We start from the raw sequence: 27,153 nt of genomic DNA, 5'->3' as shown, positions 1-27,153 counted from the left end.
CACACACCTGCACGTACACACATAGATGTACATCCATGTTCCCCAATGGACCATCCCAACATCAACCCCTGCAGATCTGGTAGAGAGCAAAGGCAAAGGCAGCCAACCTCCTCTGCAGACCTCAACCTATAGAGAGTAGTGGAGAGGAAGTCAGTAAATGCACCACTGATTGGAATAAAACCTTCTAGGACCCTGTGAAGTATCTACAGAAATAAAAATTGGACACTCCCTACTTCCGCACTTCCCCAGCTAGAATGTCAGCTCCATGTGGGCAAGGAAATTTGCCTTATTCTCTGATGTTTCCCCACCACTTAGAATAGAACTCAGCATGCAGTACCCACTTGGGGTGTGTATTAGTCAGGCTTCTCCAGAGAGACAGAATCAATAGGATATGTTATAATTATATGAGAGGGATTTATTAGGGGAGTTAGCTCATGTGACTATGAAGAAAAGTCCCATGATAGGCCATCTATAAACTGGATGCCAGTAGCGTGGCTCAGTCCAAACCCAAAGGCCTAAAAACCAGGGAAGCTGATGGTACCCTTGGTGTAAGTCCTGGAACACAAAAGCTGAAGAGTCTCAAGCTCTGACGTCCACAGATAGGAGAGAAGAGTGTATCCCAGCTCCAGCAGATAGAGCTTCACCTCTTTCCTCTGTCTTTTTGTTCTCTCTGGACCCCTAGCATATTGGATGATTCCCACCCACATTGAGGGTGGGTCTTTTCCACCCAGTCCACTCAGACTCTCATACTAATCTCTGCTGGCAACACCCTCAAAGACACACCTGAAGAGATAGCTTTGCCAGGTTTCTCAGCATTCCTTCATCTAACCAAGTTGATACCTAGAATTAACCTTTACAGGGTGTTTACTGAATGAATGAACCTTTTGATGCAGCAATTCCACTTCTAACTCTACCACTCACACATGTGCATGGAGCTGTGTGCACAAGGCTGGTAGGAGCAAATGACTGGAAAAACCTGGTAAATGTCCATTTATAGCCAATTACTGTTGCAGTGAAATGGATGATGGGGGTTCATGTTGTACTACAGAGCACCCGCTGGACATCGTACAGAATGAGTGGGATCTGCTGAATTCCTGGAGGGGTTGCAGAGATTAATGCCACCATCAAGGACATAAAGGATGCAGGGCTGGTGATTCCCACCACATCCCATTCAACTCTCCTATTTCTCCTGTGCAGAAGACAGATGTATCTTGGAGAATGACAGTGGAGTATCATAAGCTTAACCAGGTGGTAACTCCAATTGCAGCTGCTGTACCGAATGTGGTTTTATTGCTTGAGCAAATTAATATACCCCCCTGGTACTTGATATACAGCTATTGATCTGGCAGGTGCCTCTTTCTCCTTCCCTGACCATAAGGGCTACCAGAAGCAGTTTGCTTTCAAATGGCTAGGCCAGCAATGCAACTTCACTGTACTTTACCTTCACTGTACTTCCAGCCCTGTGTCACAATTTAGTTGACAGGGATTTTGATCACCTTTCCTTTCCACAAGATATCACACTGGTCCATTACATTGATGATATTATGCTGATTGGACCTAGTGAGCCAGAAGTAGCAACTATTCTAGACTTATTCCTAAGATATTGCAAGGCAGAGGGGTAGGAAATTTGACAAAACTTCAGGGGTCTTCCATCTCAGTGAAATTTCTAGGGGTCCAGTGGTGTGGAGCATGTCAAGATATCCCTTCTAAGGTGAAGGATAAGTTGCTGCAGCTGGCCCCTCCTACAACGAAGAAAGGAGCACAATGCCTAATTTGCCTCTTAAGATTTTGGAGGCAACATATTCCTCATTTGGGTGTGTTACTCTGGCCCATTTACTGAGTGAGCAAAAAAAACTGCTTGGTTTAGGTGGGGCCCAGAACAAGAGGAGGCTCTGCAATAGGTTCAGGCTGCTGTGCAAGCTGCTCTTCCCCTTGGGCCATATGTTCCAGAAGACCAAATGGTGCTTGACATGTCAGTGGCAGGTAGAGATGCTGTTTGGAGCCTTTGGCAGGGCCCCGCAGGCGCGTCTCAGCGCAGGCCCTTAGGATATTGGAGGAAGGCCCTACTATCCTCTGTGTATAACTAATATCCTTTTCAGATCTGCTCTTGGTCTGCTACTGGGCCTCAGCAGAGACTGAACACTTAACCATGGGCCACCAAGTTACCATGTGACCTGAGCTGCCCATCATGAACTGGGTGTTATCTGACCCAGCAAGCCATAAAGTGGAGCATGCACAGCAGCACTCCACCACCAAGTGGAAGTGGTAAATAAGTGATTGAACCTGAGCAGGTCCTGAAGACACAAGTAAGTTACATGAAGAAGTGACCCAAGTGCCCATAGTCCCCAGTTCTGCTACACTGCCTTCTCTCCCCTAGCCTGCACCTATGGCCTCATGCGGACTTATGATCAGTTAACAGAGGACAAGAAGACTACGGCCTGGTTTACAGATGGTTCTGCATGATATGCAGGTGCCACCCAAAAGCAGACAGCTGTGGCACTACAGTCCCTTTCTGGGATATCCCTGAAGGACAGTGGTGAAGGGAAATCTTCTCAATCGGCAGAACTTCGGACAGTGTATCTGATTGTGCATTTTGCTTGGAAGGAGAAATGGCCAATTGTGCGATTATATACCAATTCATGGGCTATACCAATTCAACGGTTTGGCCGGATGGTCAGGGACTTGGAAGGAACATGATTAGAAAATTGGTAACAAGAAAATTTGGGGAAGAAGTGTGTAGACAGACCTCTCTGGGCAAAAAACATGAAGTTATTTGTGTCCCACATAAATGCTCACCAAAGGATGATCTCAGCAGAAGAGGATTTTAATAATTAAGTAGATAGGATGACCCATTCTGTTGATACCAGCGAACCACTTTCCCCAGCCACCCCTGTCATCACCCAAAGAGCTCATGAACAAAGTGGCCATGGTAGTGGGGATGGAGGTTACACATGGGCTCAGCAACATGGACTTCTACTCACCAAGGCCAATCTGGCTATGGCCACTGCTGAGTGCCCATTCTGCCAGTAGCAGAGACCAACACTGAGTCCTGGATATGGCACCATTCCCCATGGTGATCAGCCAGGTACCTGATGGCAGGTTGATTACATCGGATGACTTCTATCATGGAAGATGCAGTGTTCTGTTCTTACTGGAACAGACACTTTGAATACAGACTTCTGGGCTAGCCAGTTAGCTCACTTCGTTAGAGCATGGTGTGATAACACCAAGATTAAGGGTTCAGATCCCCTACTGACCAGCTGCCAGAAAAGAAAAAAACAAAAAAACCCAGATTTGTCTTCTGTGCACACAATGCTTCTGTCAAAACTACCATCTGTGGACTCACAGAGTGCCTTATCCACTGTCATGGTATTCCACAAGGCATTGCCTCTGAACAAGAAACTCATTTCACAGGCAATGAACTGTGGCAATGGGCTCATTCTAATGGAATTCACTGGTGTTACCATGTTCCTTACCATCCTGAGGCAGCTTGCTTGATAAAATAGTGGAATGGCCTCCTAGAGACTCAGTTACAGTGCCAACTAGGTGGCAATACCTTGCAGGGCTGGGGCAAGATTCTCCAGGAGGCAATATATGCTCTGAATCAGTGTCCAGTATATAATGCTCTTTCTCCCGTAGCAGGATTACAGGTCCAGGAATCAATGGGTAGAAATGTCAGTGGCGCCACTCACCATTATCCCTAGTGACCCTCTAGCAAATATTTTGCTTCCTCTTCCCACTACTTAATACTACTGGCATAGAGATCTTAGTTCCAGAGGGAGGAATGCTTCCACCAGGAGACACAACAATGATTTCATTGAACTGGAAGTTAAGGCTGCCACCAAGCTACTTTTGTCTCCTCGTATCCCTGAATCAACAGACCAAAAAGGGAGCTACAGTGTTGGCTGGAGCAATTCAACCTGACTACCTAGGGAATATTGGACTGCTACTCCATAACGGATGTGAGGAAGAGTATGTCTGGAACATAGGAGAACCCTTAGCGCATCTCTTAGTACTACCATGCCCTGTGATTAAAATCAATGGAAAACTGCAATCATCCAATCCACACAGGACTATAAATGGCCCATACCCTTCAGGAATGAAGGTTTGGGTTACCCCACCAGGTAAAAAAATCCATGACCAGCTGAGATGCTTGCTGAAGGAAAAGAGATTACAGAATGGGTAGTGGAAGATGGTAGCTGTGAATACCAGGTACAACCACATGACTAGTTACAGAAACTAGGATTGTAATTGTCATGAGTATTTCCTTCTTGTTTTGCCATGAACACGTTCGTGTGTGTGTGTGTGAGTGTGTGTGTGTGTGTGTGTGTGTGTGTGTGTGTGTGTGTAGCAAATATCTTTGTTTTCTTTTCTCTGTTATTACCTTATCAGGTAACATAAGACATGTTGACTTTAAATCATAGTATTTAAGTACTGTTGTTTTTAAATCATGGTATTTAAGTTACAGGATATCAAGAAGAGTAAACATTGCTCAAGGACTTTACCTCCTTTTCTGGGGAAGGGGTTAGTGCATTTTCATTTGTACGCAGGATAGTTATGTCATGTTAGATGGAATTGTGACCTTTTTATTGTCTTCATTTGGAGATTAAGTATGAGTGCTAAATTGACAAGGTGAACTTGTGATGGTTAATTTTACACCTACTTGACTAGGACATGGGTGCCCTGATTAAACATTATTTCTGGGGGTATCTGTGAGGGTGTTTTCAGATGAGATTAGCATTTGAATTGGTAGACTGAGTGAAGCAGATGGCTCTCCTCAATGTGGGTGGGCATCATTCAATCTATTGAAGGTCTGAATAGAATAAAAAGGTGGAGGAAGGGGGAATTTGCTCTCTCTGCCTGACTGCTTGAGCTGGGACATTAGTCTTCTTCCACTGACTGGGACTTATACCATCAGCACTATACCACTGGCTCTCCTGGGTCTCCAGATTCTGATGGCAGATCATGGGACTTCTCAGCCTCCATAATCACCTGAGCCAATTCCTTATAAAAAATATTAATTTTGTATTTCCTATTGTTCTTTTTCTCTGCAGAACTTTGACTAATACACCCAGCAATTTCACTTCTGACTTGAACACTCCTGTATGTGCACACAGCTGTGTGCATAAGGCTGGTAGGAGCAAACAATTGGGAAAATCTTGTAAATGCCCATTTATACCCAATGACTACTGCAGAGTGAAACAAATGATGGGGTTCATGTTATACCATGGAGCACATGATTCAGAATGGGTGGGACCTGCATGTACTTGCGGCAGGGAGCTTTCTACAGGACTCACTGTTAACAGGGAAAAGCAAGTGGAAGTTGGTTATGGTGACCATGTGTATACATGTGCACACACACTATGGAAACATAGAGAAAAGTGTCTGGAAGCAAACACCAGGAACTGACCCCAGTGATCATTTTTGGGAACAAGGGATGGGGATGACCTGTATAGTCCATGTACTGATGTGTTGTTCAAAACTCATATACAAACCTGTATTCATGTATTATTTGCATAACTCTTTTTAAAAGAAAATCACATGCTCAAAAACAATATCTACAGCAGAGTATTTATGTTGGGGGTAACTAGGGTGTGTCTACAGATGAGAATCTCAAATTCACATGCCCTAGGGGCCAGACAGGTAACCTGCAAGAGAGAAGGGGGCTCAGCTCAGGGTGAGGTGAACAGCAATGGGGCAGAAGAATGTCCTTGACTCTAAGCAATGGAGGGTGAGAATGGGGTGAGGGGTCAGTGGTCATGGGGAAGACTCCAGATCTCATGCTCCAGGAGAATCCAGAAACTTCACACCCTGGGACATAGAACTCTTAATAGCTTAGAGATCTTGGCACAGAAACAGACCCATAATAAGTCAGAGTGGTCGTACCCTAACTCAGCTCATAACTGCACACCCTGGACAGAGACTCCCAAAGAGATCTGAGATTTCACACTCTGGAGACACACCCTTAAGTAGACCAGAGGGAGGCCTCATACCCTAAAATAAAGGTCCCCTCCATACATCAGGATGGGTGATTTTCCTGTCGTCTTAAGAAGTAACCCCTTATACAATCCACCTTAAGCTTTTGCTTTCAAGGCAAAACGTCAGAGTTTCACGTCAGAGTCCTTGCAATTGCACCACCTACCCCTGTCTCCACCCACAGTCCTCAGCCTGTGGCCTCCCATTCCTGCCCCTTGATCTCCAAACACTGAGCCAGAAGGTTGTCTGGAGGCCCCAAGACAAGGACACCTACCCTACCATGCTGCGTCGTCTGACCTCCAGGCTGCCAGTCAGAAGATGGGATGGGACTGTAGAAAAACAGGTGAACGGGGTTGCCCTGGGGGTCTGGGGCATGGGTGTTGGCACCGAGGCTGGGGATCCTCCAGCCCAGGTCTGGTAACCTGTTCTCCTCGGTCGGCTCCCCTGGTGCGCTGACCTCCATTTCCCTGTCCTCCTCCCTCGTCCTCTTTCAAAGACAAGCAGAGGGCAGCAGAGGCACACAGAAAGGCCCTGCTCTAACCCATGGAGGGCCTGGTCCATGTGTCTGCAGGGGTGGGACTGCACTGGGTGGGTGGGGGGGGACTGCGCTGAGGGTGGCTGCTCCCTCTGGGTGGCTCAGGGGGAGCCAGTTCAGCCAGGAACAGGTGGAGAGACACAAAGGTAGCTTATGGGGCACTTCCCTGAGGCTATCATGATAGGGTATGTGGGGAGGAGCCAAGAAACACAGTGCTGACCTTGAGGTTTGCAAGAAGAATGCAGGGGCCCCCACAGCCTGAAGGGGACCTTGAAGAGGACTGTGGGACGGTAGAATCCTTCCCTGTAGAGGAGGCCAAAGGAGAGAGGGCATCATGTTCTGGGTACTCTGACCATACCTATTGTATAGGGCTGTTATGAGAAATGAAATGGATTATATTTTGTATAGCATTTACAGTGGGGCTTGGCACACAGCAAGCCTTATGATTACTATGGCTTGGTCATCTTTTACAAAGCAGGCTCTGTAACTTCACCTCCAAGATCTGCATGATCTGGCCCCTGCCTTCCCCTCCCCCTTATCCCTCACTCACTCTTGGATTCTAAGCCATTCCAGCCTTCTTCCTGTTCCTTAAGAGAGCCATCCGTGCTCAAACTTGGATTTTCCAAGCAGGATCTGAGGAGTGAGTCTGAGTTGGCAGGGCATTGAATAATGGGAGGAATTGGTTGACTATCAAAATAGACTATCAAAATTGGGAGAATGCGGCTAAAGCAGTACTTAGGGGAAATCTGAAGCTCTAAATGCAAAGATCAGAAAAGTAGAAAACTCAAAAATCCATTACCTGAGCTTTCATATCAAGAAGCTGGAAAAGGGGCCGAGCCCGTGGCGCACTCGGGAGAGTGCAGCACTGGGAGCACAGCAGCGCTCCCGCCGCGGGTTCGGATCCTATATAGGGATGCCCGGTGCCCTCACTGGCTGAGCGCAGTGCAGCCGGTCTCAAAAAGAAAAAAAAAAAAAAAAAAAAAGAAGCTGGAAAAGGAATAGAAATTGAACATTAAGAAAGTAGAAGGGAATTATAAAGATAAGAGCAGAAACTGGTGAAATAGAAAGTAAACATACAATAGAGAAAATCAACAATGCCAAAAGTTGATTCCTTGAAAAGATTAATAAAATATTAGTAATTTCTGTTTTCTCCTAAGAAATTAAGAGAAAAATATAAATAACGGATATCAGGAATGAAAAGGGGGTGTTATTACAGATTCTACAGACATTTAAAGGTTGATATTTTTAAACATATAACTTTACTTTCAATGGAGCCCAAATATCAATAATTTTCTCATTCCACTGCTTCTGTGTCCATGTGGATCTTCTGTATATAGGAGGAGAGCAGAACTCAGCAACTTTGCCAATGCCTCCTCCACTCATGAAAATAGAACCACACAGTATTTTTTTAGCTGGGGTTCATTGAAATCAATTGTTTAAAATGTACTGGTTTGACTGGAATTTAACACAGTGGAACAGAAAATAACACAGGGTAGAGTAGAAATGGAATGGAATGGAATAGGATAGAATAGAATAGTAGTCAGAATATGTGCCAAGCATCACACCTAATTATTGTAGCAGATATTCATTAATTGAACAAACACCATTGAACTAGCTGTTTGGGAAACAGTGGGGAACAAAACAGGAAGAAAAGCCTGCTTTTATGAAGCTTACATTCTGTTCAGGAAGACAGGTATTAGCTCGTGCAAAGGCCGTGAGGCTAAAAGGTAAATGAATAGCCCTTATGAGGAATAGGCAAAAGGACAGTGTGGCTTGGAGTTCAAGAACAATGGATGATGCAATTAAGATGTACTAGTAGAATGACTCAATGTGACACTTATCTCTTCCTCCACTGTTCTTGGAGTGCCAAACCTTTCCCAGATCTGCCTACATAAACACTAAAGTATCTCTTAAAAAAAAAAAAAAGGAACAATAGATGAGACTGTAGAGATTAGGGGTCATGGTAAAATGTCTGGATTCCCAGCAGCAGCAGCAGCAGCAGCAGCAACAGCAACAGCATTAACCCTTTCATAGTACTTGATATCTGTCAGGCATTGTTCTAAGCCCTTAAAAATACAATCCTTTTTTTTTTTTTTTTGGCGGCTGGCCAGTACTGGGATCTGAATCCTTGACCTTGGTGTTAGTTACAACACCATGCTCTAACCAAATGAGCTAACCAGCTGGCCCCTGACTTTTTAGAAATCTTCACAACAATCCTGTAAGATATGTATCTGCCATGACCACGCTCCACTGTTTTCTTGCTGTCTTTCTCCTTCCAGAGGGGTAGAGGTGAAGATTAGGGGAGTGAAGACCGAGACCAAACCCTCCCTTGTTTTCTCCAAACTGGAAACTCATATATAAAATTATGCCTATTTCATAGAAGGGAAAACCAAGGCACGAAGAGATTAATTAAATGTCAGTCTGGCTCCAGAGTCTTTTAATCACTGTACTCTGCTACCTTTAGTGCCAGACCACACGCATGTTATGATCCTGTAGCAGTTGTAATGCAAATATACAAATTACTAAAGAATGCAAGTCAAGAGAAAGATCTGGTGGGAAGGATGCTCAGGGTGGAGAATGGAAGGCAGGGCAGGTAAGTCTTCCACTGGGTGTCAAGGTAGGTCTGTAAACACACCTGGCCAGAAACATTTATTTCATCTGAGATGCTCACTTCTGTGATCACACCTGCAGAGTGGGAAAGGAGGACCTGGGTAACATTGGCCAATGGGGGGCATGTGCTCATAGGGTTGGACCTCCTTCTTTGTCTTGCCATTTCTTGGAAGAGAAATGAATTCCAGTTTGATGCCCTCTCTCCTTTGGCCTCCTCTGGAAGGAGAAAGACAACAAGAAAACAGTGGAGCGTGGTCATGGCAGACACGTGGACTCTTGCAAATCCACGCACAGGCAATAGAGTCTACTAAAGTTTTGTGGAATTTTCCCTTTGAAATGGGGATGGGGAGGAAGTATAGTAATTGGAGAGGTGAGGGGAGGTAAGGAGAAGGGAACACGGGAGTGACCAGTGGCAATGTGATCATTTCTGACTCCCCCATGCTCTACTGTTTTGAATCCCCCCCCCCCAGCCACGGAGAGACAGTAGTCAGACCACTTCCCCATGTCTTATCCATAGACTTGACCACATTGTGATGACAGTAAAGAGCATCAAAGATACCACCACGTTTTATTCCAAGATCCTGGGCATGGAGGTCACAACTTTCAAGGTAACCACTTCCCCAAATGCCAAACTGCAGCTGAACTAAAATTTTCCCCCCCCCCCAGTCACGGAGAGACAGTAGTCAGACCACTTCCCCATGTCTTATCCATAGACTTGACCACATTGTGATGACAGTAAAGAGCATCAAAGATACCACCACGTTTTATTCCAAGATCCTGGGCATGGAGGTCACAACTTTCAAGGTAACCACTTCCCCAAATGCCAAACTGCAGCTGAACTAAAATTTGATTGTAACACTTTAAAATATAACTTAACTCCAAGAACAAAAACAGGAAATCTGAGAGAAAAGATAAAAAAAGGATCAATGGAGGAGATTCCAAACTCTAAAGAGTGGGACTTCCAGAGAGAAAATGGAGAAAAAGCAGTGGAGGAAATGATCATACAAATAATGTGAGAGAACTTTGCAGTGTTTATATGGAAAGGGTTAGCTGAGTACCCAGCACACTGACACTTAGATATATTCTTATGAAATTATAGAACATCAAACTGAAAAAGTTGATCCTGAGAGCTTTCAGAGAGATTAAAAAGTAGACCATCTACAAAGAAAAAAGAAACATGCAAATATGAGAGTTTGTAAGAGTCACACCAAAGACCAGAAGACAATAGAAGGACACCTTAAAGGTTCAGAAGAAAAAAATTTCAACCTAGAATTAGTTTGGTTGAATTAGTTTGCTCAACCAAACTATTAATCAAATGTAAGTGTAGAATAAAGCATTCTTAGATATAAAAATCTCAAGAAATTTGCCCACTTGCTTTGAAAATTACTTGAGGGTATGCTTGAGGGGAAAAATGAGTGATTACACTAGGAAAAAGGAAGACACAGAAGGCAGGATGCAGTGGATCCCAAGAGGATGATCCCGGAAAGATACTTAGAGAACAATCAGTCCAGGTTGGAACAGGAGAAAGAAATGTCCCAGGAAGGAGAGATCCAAGGAAAAAAGATTTCCGAGGTTGGATACTATCCTTAAGAATTTGGAACAACTTCAAAAGCGGTATATGCAGAGAAAGCAAAAAAAAAAAAAAATGTGTTTTACCAAGATGTCCTTCAGCAGGTAAATGGATAAACTGTGGTACATCCAGACAATGGAATGTTACTCAGCGATAAAAAGAAATGAGCTATGAGGCCATGAAAAGACATGGAAACTTAAATGCATATTACTAAGTGAAAGAAACCAATCTGAAAAGGCTACATATTGTATGATACCAACTATATGATATTCTGAAAAAGGAAAAACTATATAAATAGTAAAAAGATCAGTGATTGCCAGGGGTTAGTGGGAGGGAGGGATGAATAGGCGGAGCATGGAGGATTTGGGGGCAGTAAAACTACTCGTATGATACTATAATGGTAGATATAAGTCATTACACATTTATCCAAGCCCATAGAATGTACAATACGAATAATGAATCCTAAGGGTCACCTAAGGAGTTTCGGTGATAATGATATGTCAATGTAGGTTCATTGATTGTAACAAATACACAACTCTGGTGGGGGATGTTGATAACGGGGGAGGCTGTACATGTGTGGGGCAGGGGGTATATAGGAAATTTCTGTACCTTCCTCTCAATTTTGCTGTGAACCTAAAATTGCTCTAACACACACACACACACACACACACACGAGGGTACAGCAAAAAAACATGGAAAAATAGAATTAAAAGATAATACACATCTTTCCATGAACTTTTTGAAGTACCCTCATATATAAGTGAAATTGAAAGGGCCCATGGAATAACAAGCAGGGTAAAAATTTTAAAACTAACATGGAACACTATGCAGAAAAATGTGTTATGCAACATCAGACTGGATGTATGCACTGCAACATGGACAGGTCTTAAAAGGATCATGCAGACTGAAAGATGAAGAAACAGAATCAGGTCTGCAGCATAGTACCATTTAGAACAAACGCCCATGAAACAATAATATACTTTTTACAATAACTTATGTAAACCATAGGCTGCACATCCAACACATCATAATGGTTGTGTGAGGTGGGGACAGGAATGGAGAATGGAGAGAAAAAGATTAAGTACAGGGGCCGGCCCGGTGGCGCACTGCTACAGTGCGCTGCTTGGGAGCGCGGCGGCGCTCCCGTCGAGGGTTCGGATCCCACATACAGACCGGTTCCCACTCACTGGCTGAGCGAGGTGTGGGCGCAGCACCGAGGGTTGCAATCCCGTTGCCGGTCCCGGTCCAGTACGGGCGCGACACTGAGGGTTGCAATCCGTTGCCGGACATGAAAAAAGACAAAAAGGAAAAAAAATAAAAATAAAAATAAAATAAAAAAAAGAAAAAGATTAAGTGCATAAATACAACAAGAGGCAGGCCTTGCATGGGCCAATGATGATAATGTATTCAGACACACTGGAGTGAAATTTCAGAACATCTAGGGTCTAGAAAAGTCCTAAAAGCTGCAGGAGTGGAAGGTGGATGTATTACCAACAAAAGAATGAAAACCGGCTTAACATCAGACTTATCAGCAACATCAGATTCAGGGAAGACAATGAAGCCACGTATTTCAAAGGCTGTGGGGAAAATAACCTGCAACCTAGAATTCTATACTGAGGCAAACTATTGTTCAGGTGTAAAAGTTAAATAAAGCCATTTTCTGTAGAATGGATGTGGTATCAGTTATGCTGATATAAAAGAGACAGAAAAATTATAAAAGAAATAGCAGAAGTTGTGATGAAGTACAGGAGAGGGAGGAGGCATGAAGAGGACAGCAAGGCTGACAAGATACCATCTGTAGGGAGGCTGGCTGGTTAGTTCAATTGGTTGGAGTATGGCCTTGTAACACCAAAGTCAAGGGTTCTGATCCCCATACAGGCCAGCCGCAAAAAAAAAAAAAAGATACCATCTGTAGTTGATCTATCAAAAAATAAATATGCAAAAAAATAAAAACATGCAAGTGGGTTACTCAAAAATTGTAAAGGAGCCAAAAGAGGAACTGAAAATGATGACAGAATTCTGTTTGGAGGGGTAGGGATGAGGATGAGCTAAATCCTCACTTACCATAGCAGGGAGCTGATAGAGAAGATGTAAAGTTGCTAAATCAAGAAATAATGGTACATCAGTTAGGGATTGTGTTTGGAGGCATATAGGAGAAAACTCAACTAACAGTGGGTTAAATAAGACAGAGTTTTCTTTTTCTCTCATTGAACATGCAGTCCAGAGGTAGGCAGTCAGGGCTCAGGCAGCGGCTGGGAAGAAGGAGGAAATGAGTGGGCAAAAAGGGCCAGCTCAGTGGGGCAGGGAGGTTCCCAGAAGCCGCACCACGACCTCTGCCTACCCTACATCACATTGTCTAGACCATCCACTTGGCTTCCCTTACATGGCCTCCCAACAAGGAATGCTGGGAAATGTAGCCTTTTTTTTTTTGTCTTTTTTCGTGTCCAGCAACGAATCGCAACCCTCAGTGTCACGCCCGTACTGGACCGGGACCGGCAACGGGATCGCAACCCTCGGTGCTGCGCCTGCATCTCGCTCAGCCAGTGAGCGGGAACCAGTCTGTATGTGGGATCCGAACCCTCGGCGGGAGCGCCACTGCACTCCCAAGCAGTGCACTGTAGCAGTGTGCCACCGAGCCGGCCCGGAAATGTAGCCTTTTAAAGCTGGGCACACAGTTGACCCCAATGAAATTTAGGCCGTGTTTATAAGAAAAAAGGAGGATATGTTTATTGCAGGCAAATTGCTATCTCTGCCATGGGTGATATAAACATAGTTATTTGGAGATATGGAAATAATTTTGAGAAGAAATAAATACACAAAATGAACATTAAAAGCAGTTGCCTCTAGGGAATGAGACTTGGGTGGAGCAAGGGGCTGTTGGTTAGTAGCCCTATTCTACTTTTTTTTTTTAACCTTGTTGGGGTAAGTAGTGGGTCTTTAACTCACACTCATCTTGGAGGTTTAGTTCTAGATTGTTTTCTCTCCCCCAATAGGGTAACCGGAAAGCATTGTGTTTTGGAGACCAGAAATTTAACCTTCATGAGGTGGGAAAGGAATTTGAACCCAAAGCTGCTCACCCAGTTCCTGGCTCCCTGGACATATGTCTGATCACAAAGATGCCTTTGGAGGAAATGATCCAGTACCTCAAGGTGAGTGGGACTTCTGAGTTTTTGAGAAGGCTGCTGAAGACACAGTGAATACAGAAGTAGGGCCCAGGGAGGTCTGCCTCAAACTTCAGACATAACCAGTTTCATCACCTCCAGGTAATGCCTGGACACAATTATTTACTTCATTATTTTGGTTGATATCATTTTTTCATGTAAACAAACATTTTAAAAGGAAACTTTACATCACTCATATAAAAAATTATACCTAAATTCTTTTAAATAAATACATTTATATACGTTCAGCCAAATACAGATGGTCCCCAACTTACGATGGTTCTACTTATGAATTTTTGACTTTACATTGGGTTTATCGGGAGGTAACCCCATTGTAAATCAAGGAGCTCCTTACGACTTATAATAGGGCTGCAGTTTCTACTAAAGGCGAATTGTTTTCACATCATTGTAAAGTCAAAAAATTTTAAGTCAAACCATCTTAAGTTAAGGACCTTACCATCTGCTGTGCTGCCAGCATTAAATGCACTTTCCACTTAAGATATTTCAATTTATGATGGGTTTATCAGGACATAGCCCCATCGAAACTCAAGGAGCATCTGTATATGAAAATCCCATTATATCTTGGTATAAAGGGAAAGTAACTGCAAAAAACAACAGCTATAAAAGCATAACAATGTCATTAGATTCTAGCCACTTCCATTCCCTGAACTCTCTGGGCCTGACATTACAAAGAGAGATTTGGCAGGTGGTGAAGGAGATACTAAGGACTTGTAAGCATCCACCACAGACTTTCTTCTTGGTATAATAAGAAGGATTGAAAGAGGATTGAAGAGGGAATAAGTGCTGATTTGCTGTTATTTAATTTGATGTCTCTGTAACACTTAAGATGATTTCATGTAAAGGGGGCATCGGTTTCCTTTTTGCAGAACACAGATCCAGGTCTTGAATATATTCTGTGCAAATAAAATGGACTCCTTCTTTGGGAAGTATCAGTGAAAAAGACTGGTTTGGAAGAAAAGTGGGTAAAGCTTAGGGGTTAAGAGTATGGACTTTGGTCCAGACTGCTCAGGTTTGAATTCTGGCTCTGCCACTTACTAGATAATACTAGGTACTATTATTGTCCCCATTTTACAGATGAGGAAACTGAGGCATGGGGCAGTCAGGTAGTTTGCCCAAGGCCATACAGCTGATAAGTGGCTGGAGCAGGATGAGGGAAGGAAGAATGGCAGGAGATGAGGTCAAAAAGATACAGGGGTGTTCTAGGGTCCTCGAAGCCACTATAAGGGATTAAATTCTGGTCTTACACATGGATGTGGTGAATGACTTTTGTCTTCTTCCACTTCAGGCTTGTAATGTCCCCATTGAAGAGGGTCCAGTGCCCAGGACGGGGGCAAAAGGACCTATTATGTCCATCTACTTCCGAGATCCCGACAGAAATCTGATTGAGGTGTCCAACTACATCTCCTCGTGATGGAGACTGGCCCTCCTCCATTCCATCTCCCATGATGTCGCCCTCTCCCTTCCTTCCTGCAAACCCTTGTCCAGGCCCAGAGACCTCCAAGGACTAGCACTTCACACATCCTGCTGGAGGAGCCAGAGACAGGTTTGGACCAAACCTACATGTCTGATGTCCTCCATCCAGGCTGCCCCAATAAATGAATAGTCTCTCAGTTAATATGAACTCTTCACTATGATTGTCTTGGTGCTGTGTAGGGGTGTTTGTCTAGGGTGTGAGATCTCTGAGCTGTTGAGAGGTCTGTGACCAGGGTATGACATCACTGAGGACCAAATCCACAGTCGTCACTCTGGGATTCAAGACATCTGACAGATTTCTCCTGATCAGTGAACCCATCCTTCTTCATCCTTTTCTAACTCACCTAACTCCTCCAGCTGCTGCCTGCTGTTTCCTCTACCCGCTGCCTGCTGCTTCCTCCACCCGCTGCCTGCTGCTTCCTCCACCCCATGGGCCTCACTGGACCCCAGGATCTCTGTGATTCTCATGGGACCTTCCAGAACCAGCCCAGATGATGCTACCTCCTCCTGCAGAGCCTCCTCTGGTCTCACTCCCAGGGTATTCAGCACTTTCTACCTTTGGATCTGGTAGGCGCAGACTCATCTCAATTGAGGCTCAGCTCCTGACAGAGTAGGTGGGACAAGGTCAAGATTCCTCTGTTTCTGTCCCCCTCCATCACCACCACACTATTCACTCATTCAGTCAGCTAAAAAAAATGTCTACTGAGCATCTGCTGTGTGCTAGGCCCTGTTCTAGGCATTGGAGAGACAGTGTCAAATGAAAGAGCTAAGCATATCTATGTTTGTGGAGCTGCCATTCTAATGAGAAATAATATAATAAAATCAAGTAACTAAAATATTAAGTATGGAGAAAAAGAAAACACGGAAAAGATGGAATACAGATAAAAATTGCCGGGGCAGTTCACAATGTTTAATGGGATGGTCCAAGAAGCCTGGCTGAGAAGACATTTGAGCACAAACCTGAAAAAGTGAGAGAATGAGCCACAGGGCTGTCTGGAGGCAGAGCACAGCATGCAGAGAGCACAGTCAGTACAAAGGCGCTGAGGCATGCATGTATCTGGTGTGTGTGAGGAACAGTGAGGAGGTGGTGGGAGGAGTGAGGGGGTCACATGGGGGAGGGCCTCGAGGGACATGGTGAGGGCCTTGGCTTTTACTCTGAGTGAGGGGAGCCACAGGAGGGTCATGAACAGAGGAGAAACGGGATCTGACTTAGGATTTTAACAGGCTTCCTCTGGTTGCTTTGTGGGAAATAGACTGTGGGGGGTGAAGGCAGAAGCATGGGACCAGTGATGAGGAGACCACTGCAGCAGTCCAGGTGAGCCATGACTGTGGTGGCAGGGGAGGTGATAAAAAAGAAAGTGGTTAGATTCACAGGTTTCACCAGTTACTCAGTTGGTTAGAGCACAGTATTATAACACCAAGGTCAAGAAGGTCAAGGGTTCCGATCCCCATACCAGCCAGCCACCAAAAAAAAAGGTTAGATTCTGGAGATATTCTGAAGCTAGAGAGACTGGATGAGTTCACCAAGAGAGAAAATGTGAGCTAGAGAAGAGGCCCGAGGACATTTACAGTTCTGAAGCAAGAGGAGACACAGGCAAATGAGTCAGACAAGGAGGAAGGAGAGTGTGCACATGCGTGAGTGAGTGGCACAGGAAAGGGCATGTATGAGAGCCTCTTGAAGGAGCCCCTAGTCTGTGAACTTTGGTATCTAAGCAGTCCCCAGAGGATAGTTCAGCCAGACCCTATGAGCAAACCCCCAGGGAGGCCCAAAAATGCTGGGAAGAGAGGAAGTGTGAAGATGTGAGTAAAAAGGCTTTGCCAAAAGCTGTTGCAGGTTTCCTTCCTAATTTTAAGAGACAGCTTGTATTGGACCCAGACTTGGTATGTTTGGAGAGAGATGATTTATGGGAGGAAGGAAGGGAAGAAAGAAGAAAGACAGAAAGGCAGGCAGCCAGGCAGGTGGGTGCACAGGTGAGTGAGTAGGTGAATGGATAGATGGGTAGATGGACTGATATCTCCTGCCCCTTGTAGAAACTCCTTCACATGTGTGTGCAAGAGAGAGGAATATGAGTTTATACATTGCAGATTTGCTGTAATAGGGAAAAAACTAGAAACAACCCAAATGTTCATCAGCAGATGAATGGTTAAACAGACAGTGGTATATCCACTGCATGGAATATTACTCAGCAATAAAAGAGAATAAACTTATGAGGCCAACAATATTCTGATAACAAAACCAGACAAAGACATAACAAGGAAAGAAAACTATAGACCAATATAGATGAATATAGATGAAAAATCTTCAACAAAATACAAGTACATAGAATCTAGCAACATATAAAAAGGATTATATACTATGACCAAGTGAGATCTATCTCAGAAATGCAGGTGGGTTCAACATACAAAAATCAATCAATGTAATACACCACATTAATATGATAAAGAATGAACATCACATGATTTTCTCAGTAGATGCAGAAAGAGCATTTGACAAAATTCAACACCCATTCATGATATATATATACAAATTTAAAAAATCACTCAACAAACTAGAAATAGAACTTCCTCAACCTGATAAAGGGTATCTACAAAAAGAACCACAGATAATTTCATACTTAATGATGAAAGTCTGAAAGCTCTCACTGTACAAAACACTATTGAAAGAAATTAAAGAGAGGGCCGGCCCGGTGGTGCACTTGGTAGAGTGCGGCGCTTCAGAGCGCAGCGGCGCTCCCGCCGAGGGTTTGGATCCCATATAGAGACCGGTCTGCTCACTGGTTGAGCGTGGTGCGGGCGTGACACCGAGGGTTGCGATCCCATTACCAGTCACGAAAAAAGACAAAAAGGAAAAAAAAAAGAAAGAAATTAAAGAGGACAGAAAAAGATGGATGGACAGTCCATGCACTCAGATCGGAAAAATTAACATCTTGAAAATGTCCATTCTACCCAAAGCGATCTACAGACTCAGTGCAATCCTCATCAAAATACCAATGACATTCTTCACAGAAATAGGAAAAACAATCCTGACATTCATGTGGAACAACAAAAGACCCCAAATAGCCCAAGCAATCCTCAGCAAAAAAATAAAGCTGGAGGCATAACACTACACAATTTCAAATTATATTATAAAGCTATTATAACCACAACAGCATGGTACTGGCATAAAAACAAATGATCAGATCAATGGAACAAATAGAAAACCTGGGAATCAACCCACATACTTACAGCCAACTGATCTTTGACAAAGGCAGCAAGAACATACACTGGCAAAAAGACTGCCTCTTCAATAAATGGTGCTGGGAAAATTGAACATCCATATGCAGAAGAATGAAACTGGACCTGTACCTCTCACCATATACCCAAATCAACTCAAAAATGGATTAAAGAGGCCGGCCCGGTGGCGCACTGTGCTAGTGCGCTGCTTGGGAAGCGTGGAGGCGCTCCCGCCGAGGGTTCGGATCCCACATACAGACCGGTTCCTGCTCACTGGCTGAGCGAGGCGCGGGGGCAACACCGAGGGTTGCGATCCCGTTGCCGGTCCCGGTCCAGTACGGGGGCAACACTGAGGGTTGCAATCCGTTGCCGGACACGGAAAAAAAAAAGACAAAAAAAAAAAAATGGATTAAAGACTTAAATATAAGACCCGACACCATAAAATTACTAAAACAAAACATAGGGGAAACACTCCAAGAAACAGGACTGGGCAAAGACTTTATGAATAAGACACCAAAAGCACAAGCAACAAAAGAAAAAATAAACAAGTGGGATTATATCAAACTAAAAAACTTCTGCACAGCAAAGAAAACAATCAACAGAGTGGAAACACAACGTACAGAATGGGAAAAAATATTTGCAAACTATACATCCAACAAGGGATTAATATCTAGAATATATAAGGAGCTCAAACAACTCTACAGTAAAAAAACAAATAATCCAATTAAAAAATGGGCAAAGCAGTGACAACCACTGAGCCGCCACTGGAATCGCCTCAGGCCCCCTAGCTGGGGCAGTGGGGGGCTGAGGGCCTCAGCCGTGCACCCTCCCACCGCCACATCCACTTCCAGCTTAGCAATGACCACCGAGCCGCCACGAGAAGCGCCCATGCTCCTGGGTTGGGGGCTGCCAAAGGCCTCAACCACAACCCCAAAAGTCCATATCCAGCCAAGCCACGACTGAGCTGCCGCCAGAAGTCCCCTGAGCTCCCCTGCCGGAATGAGCGGACCAGGGAGCCACAGGCCTCAACCACGCCCCCCATTCCACACCAACCCTCCTTCCCCTTTTCCCTCCCCCTCCCCCAAATTGCTCTGCAACATCTTAGAATGTAAAATAATAATAATACTAAATAAATAAATAATTTTTTTTGAAATGGGCAAGGGAGGTGAACATACATTTTTCAAAGGAAGACATACGAATGGCCAACAGGTACATGAAAAAATGCTCAACATAACTAAACATCAGGGAAATGCAAATGAAAACCACATTGAGATATCATCTCACCCCAGTTAGACTGGCCATGATCAAAGCAAAAATTTCAAATGCTGGCATGGATGCAGAGAAAGGGGAACCCTTCTACACTGTTGATCGACTGTAAACTAGTGCAGCCATTATGGAATACAGTATGGAGGTTTCTCACACAACTACAGATAGAACTACCATATGATCCAGCAATCCCACTATTGGATATATATATCCAAAGGAACAGTAATTATCATATCAAAGGGATACCTGCACTCCCATGTTTGTCACAGCTCTATTTAAAATAGCCAAGAAATGGAACCAACTTAAATGTCCATCGACAGATGACAGCCCCAACTTAAATGTCCATCCACAGACGACTAGATAAGGAAAATGTGGTATATATACACAATGGAAAACTTCTCAGCCATAAAAAAGAATGAAATTCTCCCATTTGCAGCAACATGGATGAGCCTGGAGAAAATCATGTTAAGTGAAATAAGCCAGACACAGAAAGAGAAATACCACATATCCTTACTCATAACTGGGTGCTACGAAAGAAGGAAAGAAAGATAAATAAGTAGAAAGAAAGAAAGACAAGACAACAATAATACATTGAACTTTCAGAAGGAAAGAACAAACCTAAGGATACTAGAGATGCAGGGGATGGAGGGGGGTTGGGGAGTGATAGGATGGGTAAGGGGAATCAAGAAAAATTACAATTCATAATAATAAATATGCTAATAATAAATAAATAAATATTTAGAATAATTTTTTAAAGTCTGAAAGCTTTCCCCAGAAGATCAGGAACGACACAAGGATGTCCCATTTCACCATTTCTATTCAACACTGTACTGGATATTCTTGCCAGGGTTATTAGGCAAGAAAAAGAAATAAAAGGAATTCATATTAGAAAGGAAGATGTAAAACTATCTCTACTTGCAGATGACATCATATACACAATAAAACCATTAGAGCACCATCAGTGTGCGCACGTGCACACACACACACACACATATACTCAGCAAAGTTGCAGGATACAAGATTTTGTATAAGATCATACAAAACTTAATCATGTACACTAGCAATTAACAGCTCAAAAGCAAAATTTAAAAAAACAATTCCATTTACAATAGCATCAAAAAGAATAGTAATAAAATTAACAAAAGAATGGTAAGACTTGTACACTAAAAACTATAAAATATTATTTTAAAAACTTAAAGACCTAAATAAATAGGAAGACATCATATGCTAATAGATTGAAAGATTTTATAGTGTTAAGATGGCAATACTCCCCAAATTGATCTACAGATTTAATGCAATCCCTATCAGAATCCCAGCTTGCTTCTTTGCAGAAATTGACTATCTGATTCTAAAATTCATGTGGAAGGGCTAGAACCCAAAATAGCTATAACAATCTTGAAAAAGAAAAATAGAGTTGGAGGATTCACACCTACCAATTAAAAAACTTACTACATCACTACAGTAATCAAGACTATGTGGTACTGGCATAAAAATAGACATATAGATTAATGAAATAGAATTGAGAGTCCAGAGATAAACTCATATGTTACAGGCAACTGATTTTTGACAAGTGTGCCAAAACAATTCAATGGGGAAAGAACAGTCTTTTCAACAAATGGTGCTGGGATAGCTGGAAATCCACATGCAAAAGAAGAAAGTTGGACTCCTACTTCACATCATATACAAAAATTAATTCAAAATGGATGAAAGAGCTAAAACTATAAAACTTTTAGAAGAAAACATAGGCATAAGTCTTCATGTCCTTGGATTAGGCAACGGTTTCTTAGATCTGACATCTAAAGCATAAGCAGACAAAGAAAAAAATAGATAAATTAGACTTTTTTTTTTTTTTTTTAAAGATGACTGGTAAAGGGATCTTAACCCTTGACTTGGTGTTGTCAGCACCACGCTCAGCCAGTGAGCTAACCGGCCATCCCTATATGGGATCCGAACCCACGGCCTTGGTGTTATCAGCACCGCACTCTCCCGAGTGAGCCAAGGGCCGGTCCCTAAATTAGACTTTTGCTTCAAAGGATACTCTTGAGAAAGTGAAAAGACATTCCAGAGAATAGGATAAAATATTTGCAAATCATATATCTGATAAGGATTTAGTATCCAGGATATATAAAGAACTCTTACTACTCAATGATTGAAAAGACACATAACCCAATTCAAAATGGGCAAAGGATTTAAATAGACATTTCTCTAAAGAAGATATACAAATGGCCAATAAGCACATGAGAAGATGCTCAACATCAGTAGTCATTTGGGAGATGCAAATAAAAACCACAATGACATTCCACTTCATACCCAATACTACAATCAAAAAGAGGGACAATAACAAATGCTAGAGAGAATGTGGTTCAATTGGAACCCTCATACAACTGCTGTGGAAAACACTTTTGTGGTTTCTTAAAAAGCTAAACACAGGGCCGAGCCCGTGGTGCACTCGGGAGAGTGCGGCGCTGGGAGCGCAGCAGCGTTCCCGCCGCGGGTTCGGATCCTATATAGGGATGACCGGTGCACTCACAGCACTCACTGGCTGAGCGCGGTGCGGCCGGTCTCAAAAAGGACAAAAAAAAAAAAAAAAGCTAAACACAGAATTACCATATAACCCTGCAATTCCATTCCTAGGTATATACCCAAGAAAACCGAAAAGATATTCCCACATAAAAACTTTTACATGAATATTCATAGCAGCATTATTAAAGATAGCCAAAAATGTCCATTAATGGATAAATGGATAAGCATAATGTGGTATTTTCATACAATGGACTATTTTTCAACTACAAAAAGGAATGAAGTATCGGCCGGCCAGTGGCTCACTCGGTAGAGTGCGGTGCTGATAACACCAAGGCCACAGGTTCGGATCCCATATAGGGATGGCCGGTTTGCTCACTGGCTGAGCGTGGTGCTGACAACACCAAACCAAGGGGTTAGATCCCCCTTCCCGGCATCTTTAAAAAAAAAAAAAAAAAGGAATGAAGTATCGGCCGGCCAGTGGCTCACTCGGTAGAGGGCGGTGCTGATAACACCAAAGCCACAGGTTCGGATCCCATATAGGGATGGCCGGTTTGCTCACTGGCTGAGCGTGGTGCTGACAACACCAAACCAAGGGGTTAGATCCCCCTTCCCGGCATCTTTAAAAAAAAAAAAAAAAAAAGGAATGAAGTATCAATCAATACATGCTACAATATGAGTGAACCTTAAAAACTTTATGTGAAATGAAAAAAGCCAGACAGAAAAGGCCACATACTGTATGATTGTATTTATATAAAATATCCAGAACAGGCAAATCCATAGAAACAAAGAGTAGATTAGTGGTTGCCAGGGGCTAGGGGGAGGGGGAAATGGAATGAGGAGTGAATGTTAATAGATACAGGGTTTCTTTTGGGGGTGATGAAAATGTTCTGGAATTAGCTAGTGGATAGTTGCACAGACTTGTGAATATACTCTGCTTGAATGTCCCCCCAAAATTTAATCCCCATTTTAACTGTTGAGGGTGAGAAATCCTATTATGGGAATTGAAAGGTAGGGCCTTGAAGAAGTGATTGGACTCTAGGACCAGGCCATAGTGAATGGATTAATAATGGTGGTCAGGGGCATGGTTCCAAAGGATTTAAAAAGAGAGCACATGAGAAGTTAGTCTCTGCTTCCCCATTTTCTGCTATGTGAGACCCCTGGGTCACTTTCACTACTACCAAGGCCTTCACCAGCTGTGTTCCTTGAACTTTGGACTTCCCAGCCTCCAAAACTGTGAGCAATAAATTTTGTTTGCTTTATAAAATACCCAGTTCCATGTATTTTGTTAGAAGCAACAGAAATGGACTAATACAGAAAAGAAGTGTACCAGAGAAGTGGGTTGTTGTTTTATAACAAATACTTAAAAATGTGGAAGCAGCTTTGGAACTGGGTGTTGAGGAAAAGCTGGAAGAATTTGAAGGAGCAGGCTAGAAAAAGCCTAGCAGCTGGTGGGAGTTTAGAACACAAGAAAACCAGGGAAAGTTTGTTGGAACTTTTTAGACACTGGTTAAATGGTGGTGAGCAGAATGTTGATAGAAATATGGACAGTAAAGGCCATTCTGAGAAGATCTCAGATGTAACTGAGCTTGTTGGGAAAATAAAATAATTTAATCAGGCTCCCCTCACCTCGGAGCCAGTTCAGGGCAGATCAGTAAATATTGTGTATGTGGGTGGAGTACGTGTGCCTGCAAGGCGGTGCCACTTTGGCTGGTTTTCACTGCCTCAGGCACCCACCCTGCGTGGCCATGTTTTTCCAGACCTGCAGCTTCCAAGGACCGTGTGGCCGGTTACCTAGCTTACAGGGCTGCATGAAGGGGTCTGGTGAACCAGCCTGGCATGGAGGGGTCTGGTGACCCAGCCTGGCGTGTGAAGGGTTTGTGACCCAGTCTGTGAATGGGCTTGAGGGGTCTGGGGGCTCCAGACCCAGCCCTAGCTCAACCATCGGCCCAGTCAGTGCAGGATTATCAGCAGGTAAAAGAGCCGTGACAACTAGCATGGTTGCCTAGCTTTACAATTGGCCTCACGAACAGGATTAAGAGCTGGACAATTGGTGCTGTGAGGATTCCAGGCCTTTATCATAGCCAGAGAAATTGGCGATATCGGCAGGATTAAGCTAGACAGAGCTCTTTGGAAATGGGGGCAAAGATCATCCTTGCTATGAACTGGCAAGGAATTTGGTTGCATTCTCTTCATGCCTGAAAGTATTATGGAATGTGGAATTTAAAGGTGCTGACCCAGGGTATTTGGTGGAAGAAATTTATAAGCAGCAAAACATTCAGGAAGCTGCATGGCTACTTGCATCAGCCTACACTGAGTTATGGCAGAAAAGCATGACATAAAGCCCAGAATTTATAATTAAAAGGGAAGCAGAGCATAAAGATTTGGAAAATGTGCAGCATACCATGCAGAAAAGAAGCAGAAAGCATTTTCAGGATAACAATTCAAGGATGTAGCCCAGCCATTGTTTGCTAAGGAGATTAGTACAGAAGAAAGGGATTATCAAGAGAAGGGGGGAAAGACCTTGAAGGCATTTCAGAGGCTGCATCTTCCATTTCAGGCCCAGAGGCCAAGGGAGACAGAACAGTTTTGGGGAACAGGCCCGAGGCGCCCTCCATGGGCTCACTGCCCAGGGCCACCTTGGAAAGCTGCTTCCAGCACCAGCACCCCAGCTGCTTTGGCTGCTCCAGCTGTGGCTAAATTGGCCCCAGGTGTGGCTGGACCTGCAGCTGCAGGCTCGCAGAATGCCAAAGCTGTGGAGGCTTGGGAGCCTCCACCCTGATTTCAAAGGATGTATGGAAAAGCCTGGGCGGATTCACTGCAAACAACCTTCACTAGAGCAATGCTGAATGGAAACATGGGGTCGCAGTTGTGGCAGAAAAACCCCAACAGCACAATGCCTAGTGGAGCCATGAGAGCCTCCATGGAGACCCCAGACTTGTGAAGCTACCAGAGTGGAACACATGGGAGAGCTAAGTATGGCCTGAGACCAGGAAAGCCATAGGAATGGAACTACCCGAGGACTTACAGACCCAACCCCCACACCAGCATGCAGAGGACATTGAACAAGGAGTCAAGGTACATGATTTACCAGCTTTGAGATTTAATGCCTGCTCTGCTGGGTTTTAGACTTGTTTGGGACCTGTTACCCCTTTCTTTTGACCTATTTCTCTCTCTCTCTCTTTTTTTTTTTTTTTGTCCTTTTTGAGACTGGCTGCACCGCGCTCAGCCAGTGAGCGTTGTGAGCGCACCGGTCATCCCTATATAGGATCCGAACCCACGGCGGGAGCGCCACTGCGCTCCCAGAGCCGCACTCTCCCCAGTGTGCCATGGGCTCGGACCTATTTCTCTCTTTTTGAATGGGAGTATGTATCCTATGTTTGTCCCACCATTGTATCTTGGCAGTAGATAACTTGTTTTGATTTCACAGATAGAACTTTAAACTTTGGACTTTTGAGTTGAAACAAGTTAAGACTTTGGGGATGAAATAAATGTATTTATATGTGAAGAGGACATAAGTTGGGGGGGCCAGGGGGCAGAATGCCTTGGGTTGAATGTCCCCCCAAAACAATCCCCACTGTAACTATTGAGGGTAGGAAATCCTATTATGGGAATTGAAAGGTAGGGCCTTGAAGAGGTGATTTAGGACCATGCCATAGTGAATGGATTAATAATGTTGGTCAGGGGCATGGTTGTGAGGGCTTTAAAAGGAGAGCACATAAGGAGCTATCTCTCTCTGCTCTGCCATTTTCTGTCATCTGAGACCCCTGGGTCACTGTCACTACCACCAAGGCCTTCACCAGCTGTGTTCCCTGGACTTGGGACTTCCCAGCCTCTGAAACTTTAAGCAATAAATTTTGTTTTCTTTATAAAATACCCAGTTCTGTGCATTTTGTTAAAAGCAACAGAAACGGACTAATACATACTCGTACTAACCACTGAATTGTACATTTTAAAAGGGTGGATTTTATGGTATGTGAATTACATCTCAATAAAAGGAAAAATATAAAAAAGAATGAACTATTGATATACACAACAACCTGGAAGAATGTCACAGATATTATGCTGAGCAAAAGAAACACATACTGTATGATTCCATTTACATGAAGTGCAAAAACGGACCCAAAACCCCAGTATCAGATGGTTATTTATGGGTACCTACATATGTAGTAATGGAGAAAAAAATACTCATGAGGAAGATAAACACCAAGTGCAAGGCAGTAGAAGGAAGGAGGGAAATGGAATTGGTGCAAGGACTGCAACTGTACATGTAATATCTCATTTCTTTTAAAAACGATCTGAATACTCAGCCATGAAACTGATAGTCAACTCTGTACCTCATAAATATGTACAAGCAATTATGTTTCAATTCAAAACAACAAATATATAAAATAAAAAGGATCTGAAGTAAATAAGGCAAAATATTAATGTTTGACAAAAGTGAATGCTTGTTACAGCATCCTTTATACTTTTGGGGGCAAAACCAGCCAACAGTTTGGTTCCAAGGCCTAACGTTTGACTCCTTAGCCAGGCTTTGGTTGTTTTCCTCATTACTACTGACACTGAGGTGAGTCAGGCTCTGTCCCCACCCTGGTGGACTCCACTGTCTGGAAGAGACAAAAGTAGTCTAAATGCCGTGGGCTTGGACCAAGCAGGAGACTAGAACCCCAGATGATGCTAGGAGGGAGGGAACCAACCAGGGGAGGCTTCCAGGAAGAGAGGACATTGGAGCTAAGTCTCAAATGGAGGGCTGACAGAGAGGACATGGCAGCCTGGACACCCCACCCCCCACCCCCACTCCCGCCCCC

General features: G+C 43.6%; 1 protein-coding gene across 1 annotated transcript; it reads left to right on the top strand.

Moving 5' to 3' along the window:
• Positions 1-6,152: 6,152 nt before the first annotated feature.
• Positions 6,153-15,494, top strand: GLOD5 (glyoxalase domain containing 5). The gene is made up of 4 exons (XM_008571442.1): positions 6,153-6,319; positions 9,788-9,925; positions 13,685-13,840; positions 15,159-15,494. The coding sequence occupies exons 1-4, from the start codon at positions 6,257-6,259 to the stop codon at positions 15,282-15,284; spliced, it is 483 nt and encodes a 160-aa protein (XP_008569664.1). The 5' UTR covers positions 6,153-6,256; the 3' UTR covers positions 15,285-15,494.
• The last annotated feature ends 11,659 nt before the right edge of the window (positions 15,495-27,153 follow it).

This window comes from Galeopterus variegatus, unplaced genomic scaffold, assembly GCF_000696425.1.
Source record: "Galeopterus variegatus unplaced genomic scaffold, G_variegatus-3.0.2 Scaffold688, whole genome shotgun sequence".
Classification (NCBI taxonomy): Eukaryota; Metazoa; Chordata; class Mammalia; order Dermoptera; family Cynocephalidae; genus Galeopterus; species Galeopterus variegatus.
The sequence above is the reverse complement of the archived record's forward strand: the minus strand, read 5'-3'. Positions and strand labels throughout refer to the sequence as shown.

Bases quoted from the DNA above. Each gene is read 5' to 3' on its own strand.
- GLOD5 (XM_008571442.1), top strand. From the start codon at position 6,257: ATGCTGCGTCGTCTGACCTCCAGGCTGCCAGTCAGAAGATGGGATGGG. The intron at 6,320-9,787 runs GTGAACGGGGTT...CCCCCCCCCCAG, and splicing joins ATGGGACTGTAGAAAAACAG to TCACGGAGAGACAGTAGTCA. The intron at 9,926-13,684 runs GTAACCACTTCC...CTCCCCCAATAG, and splicing joins TGGAGGTCACAACTTTCAAG to GGTAACCGGAAAGCATTGTG.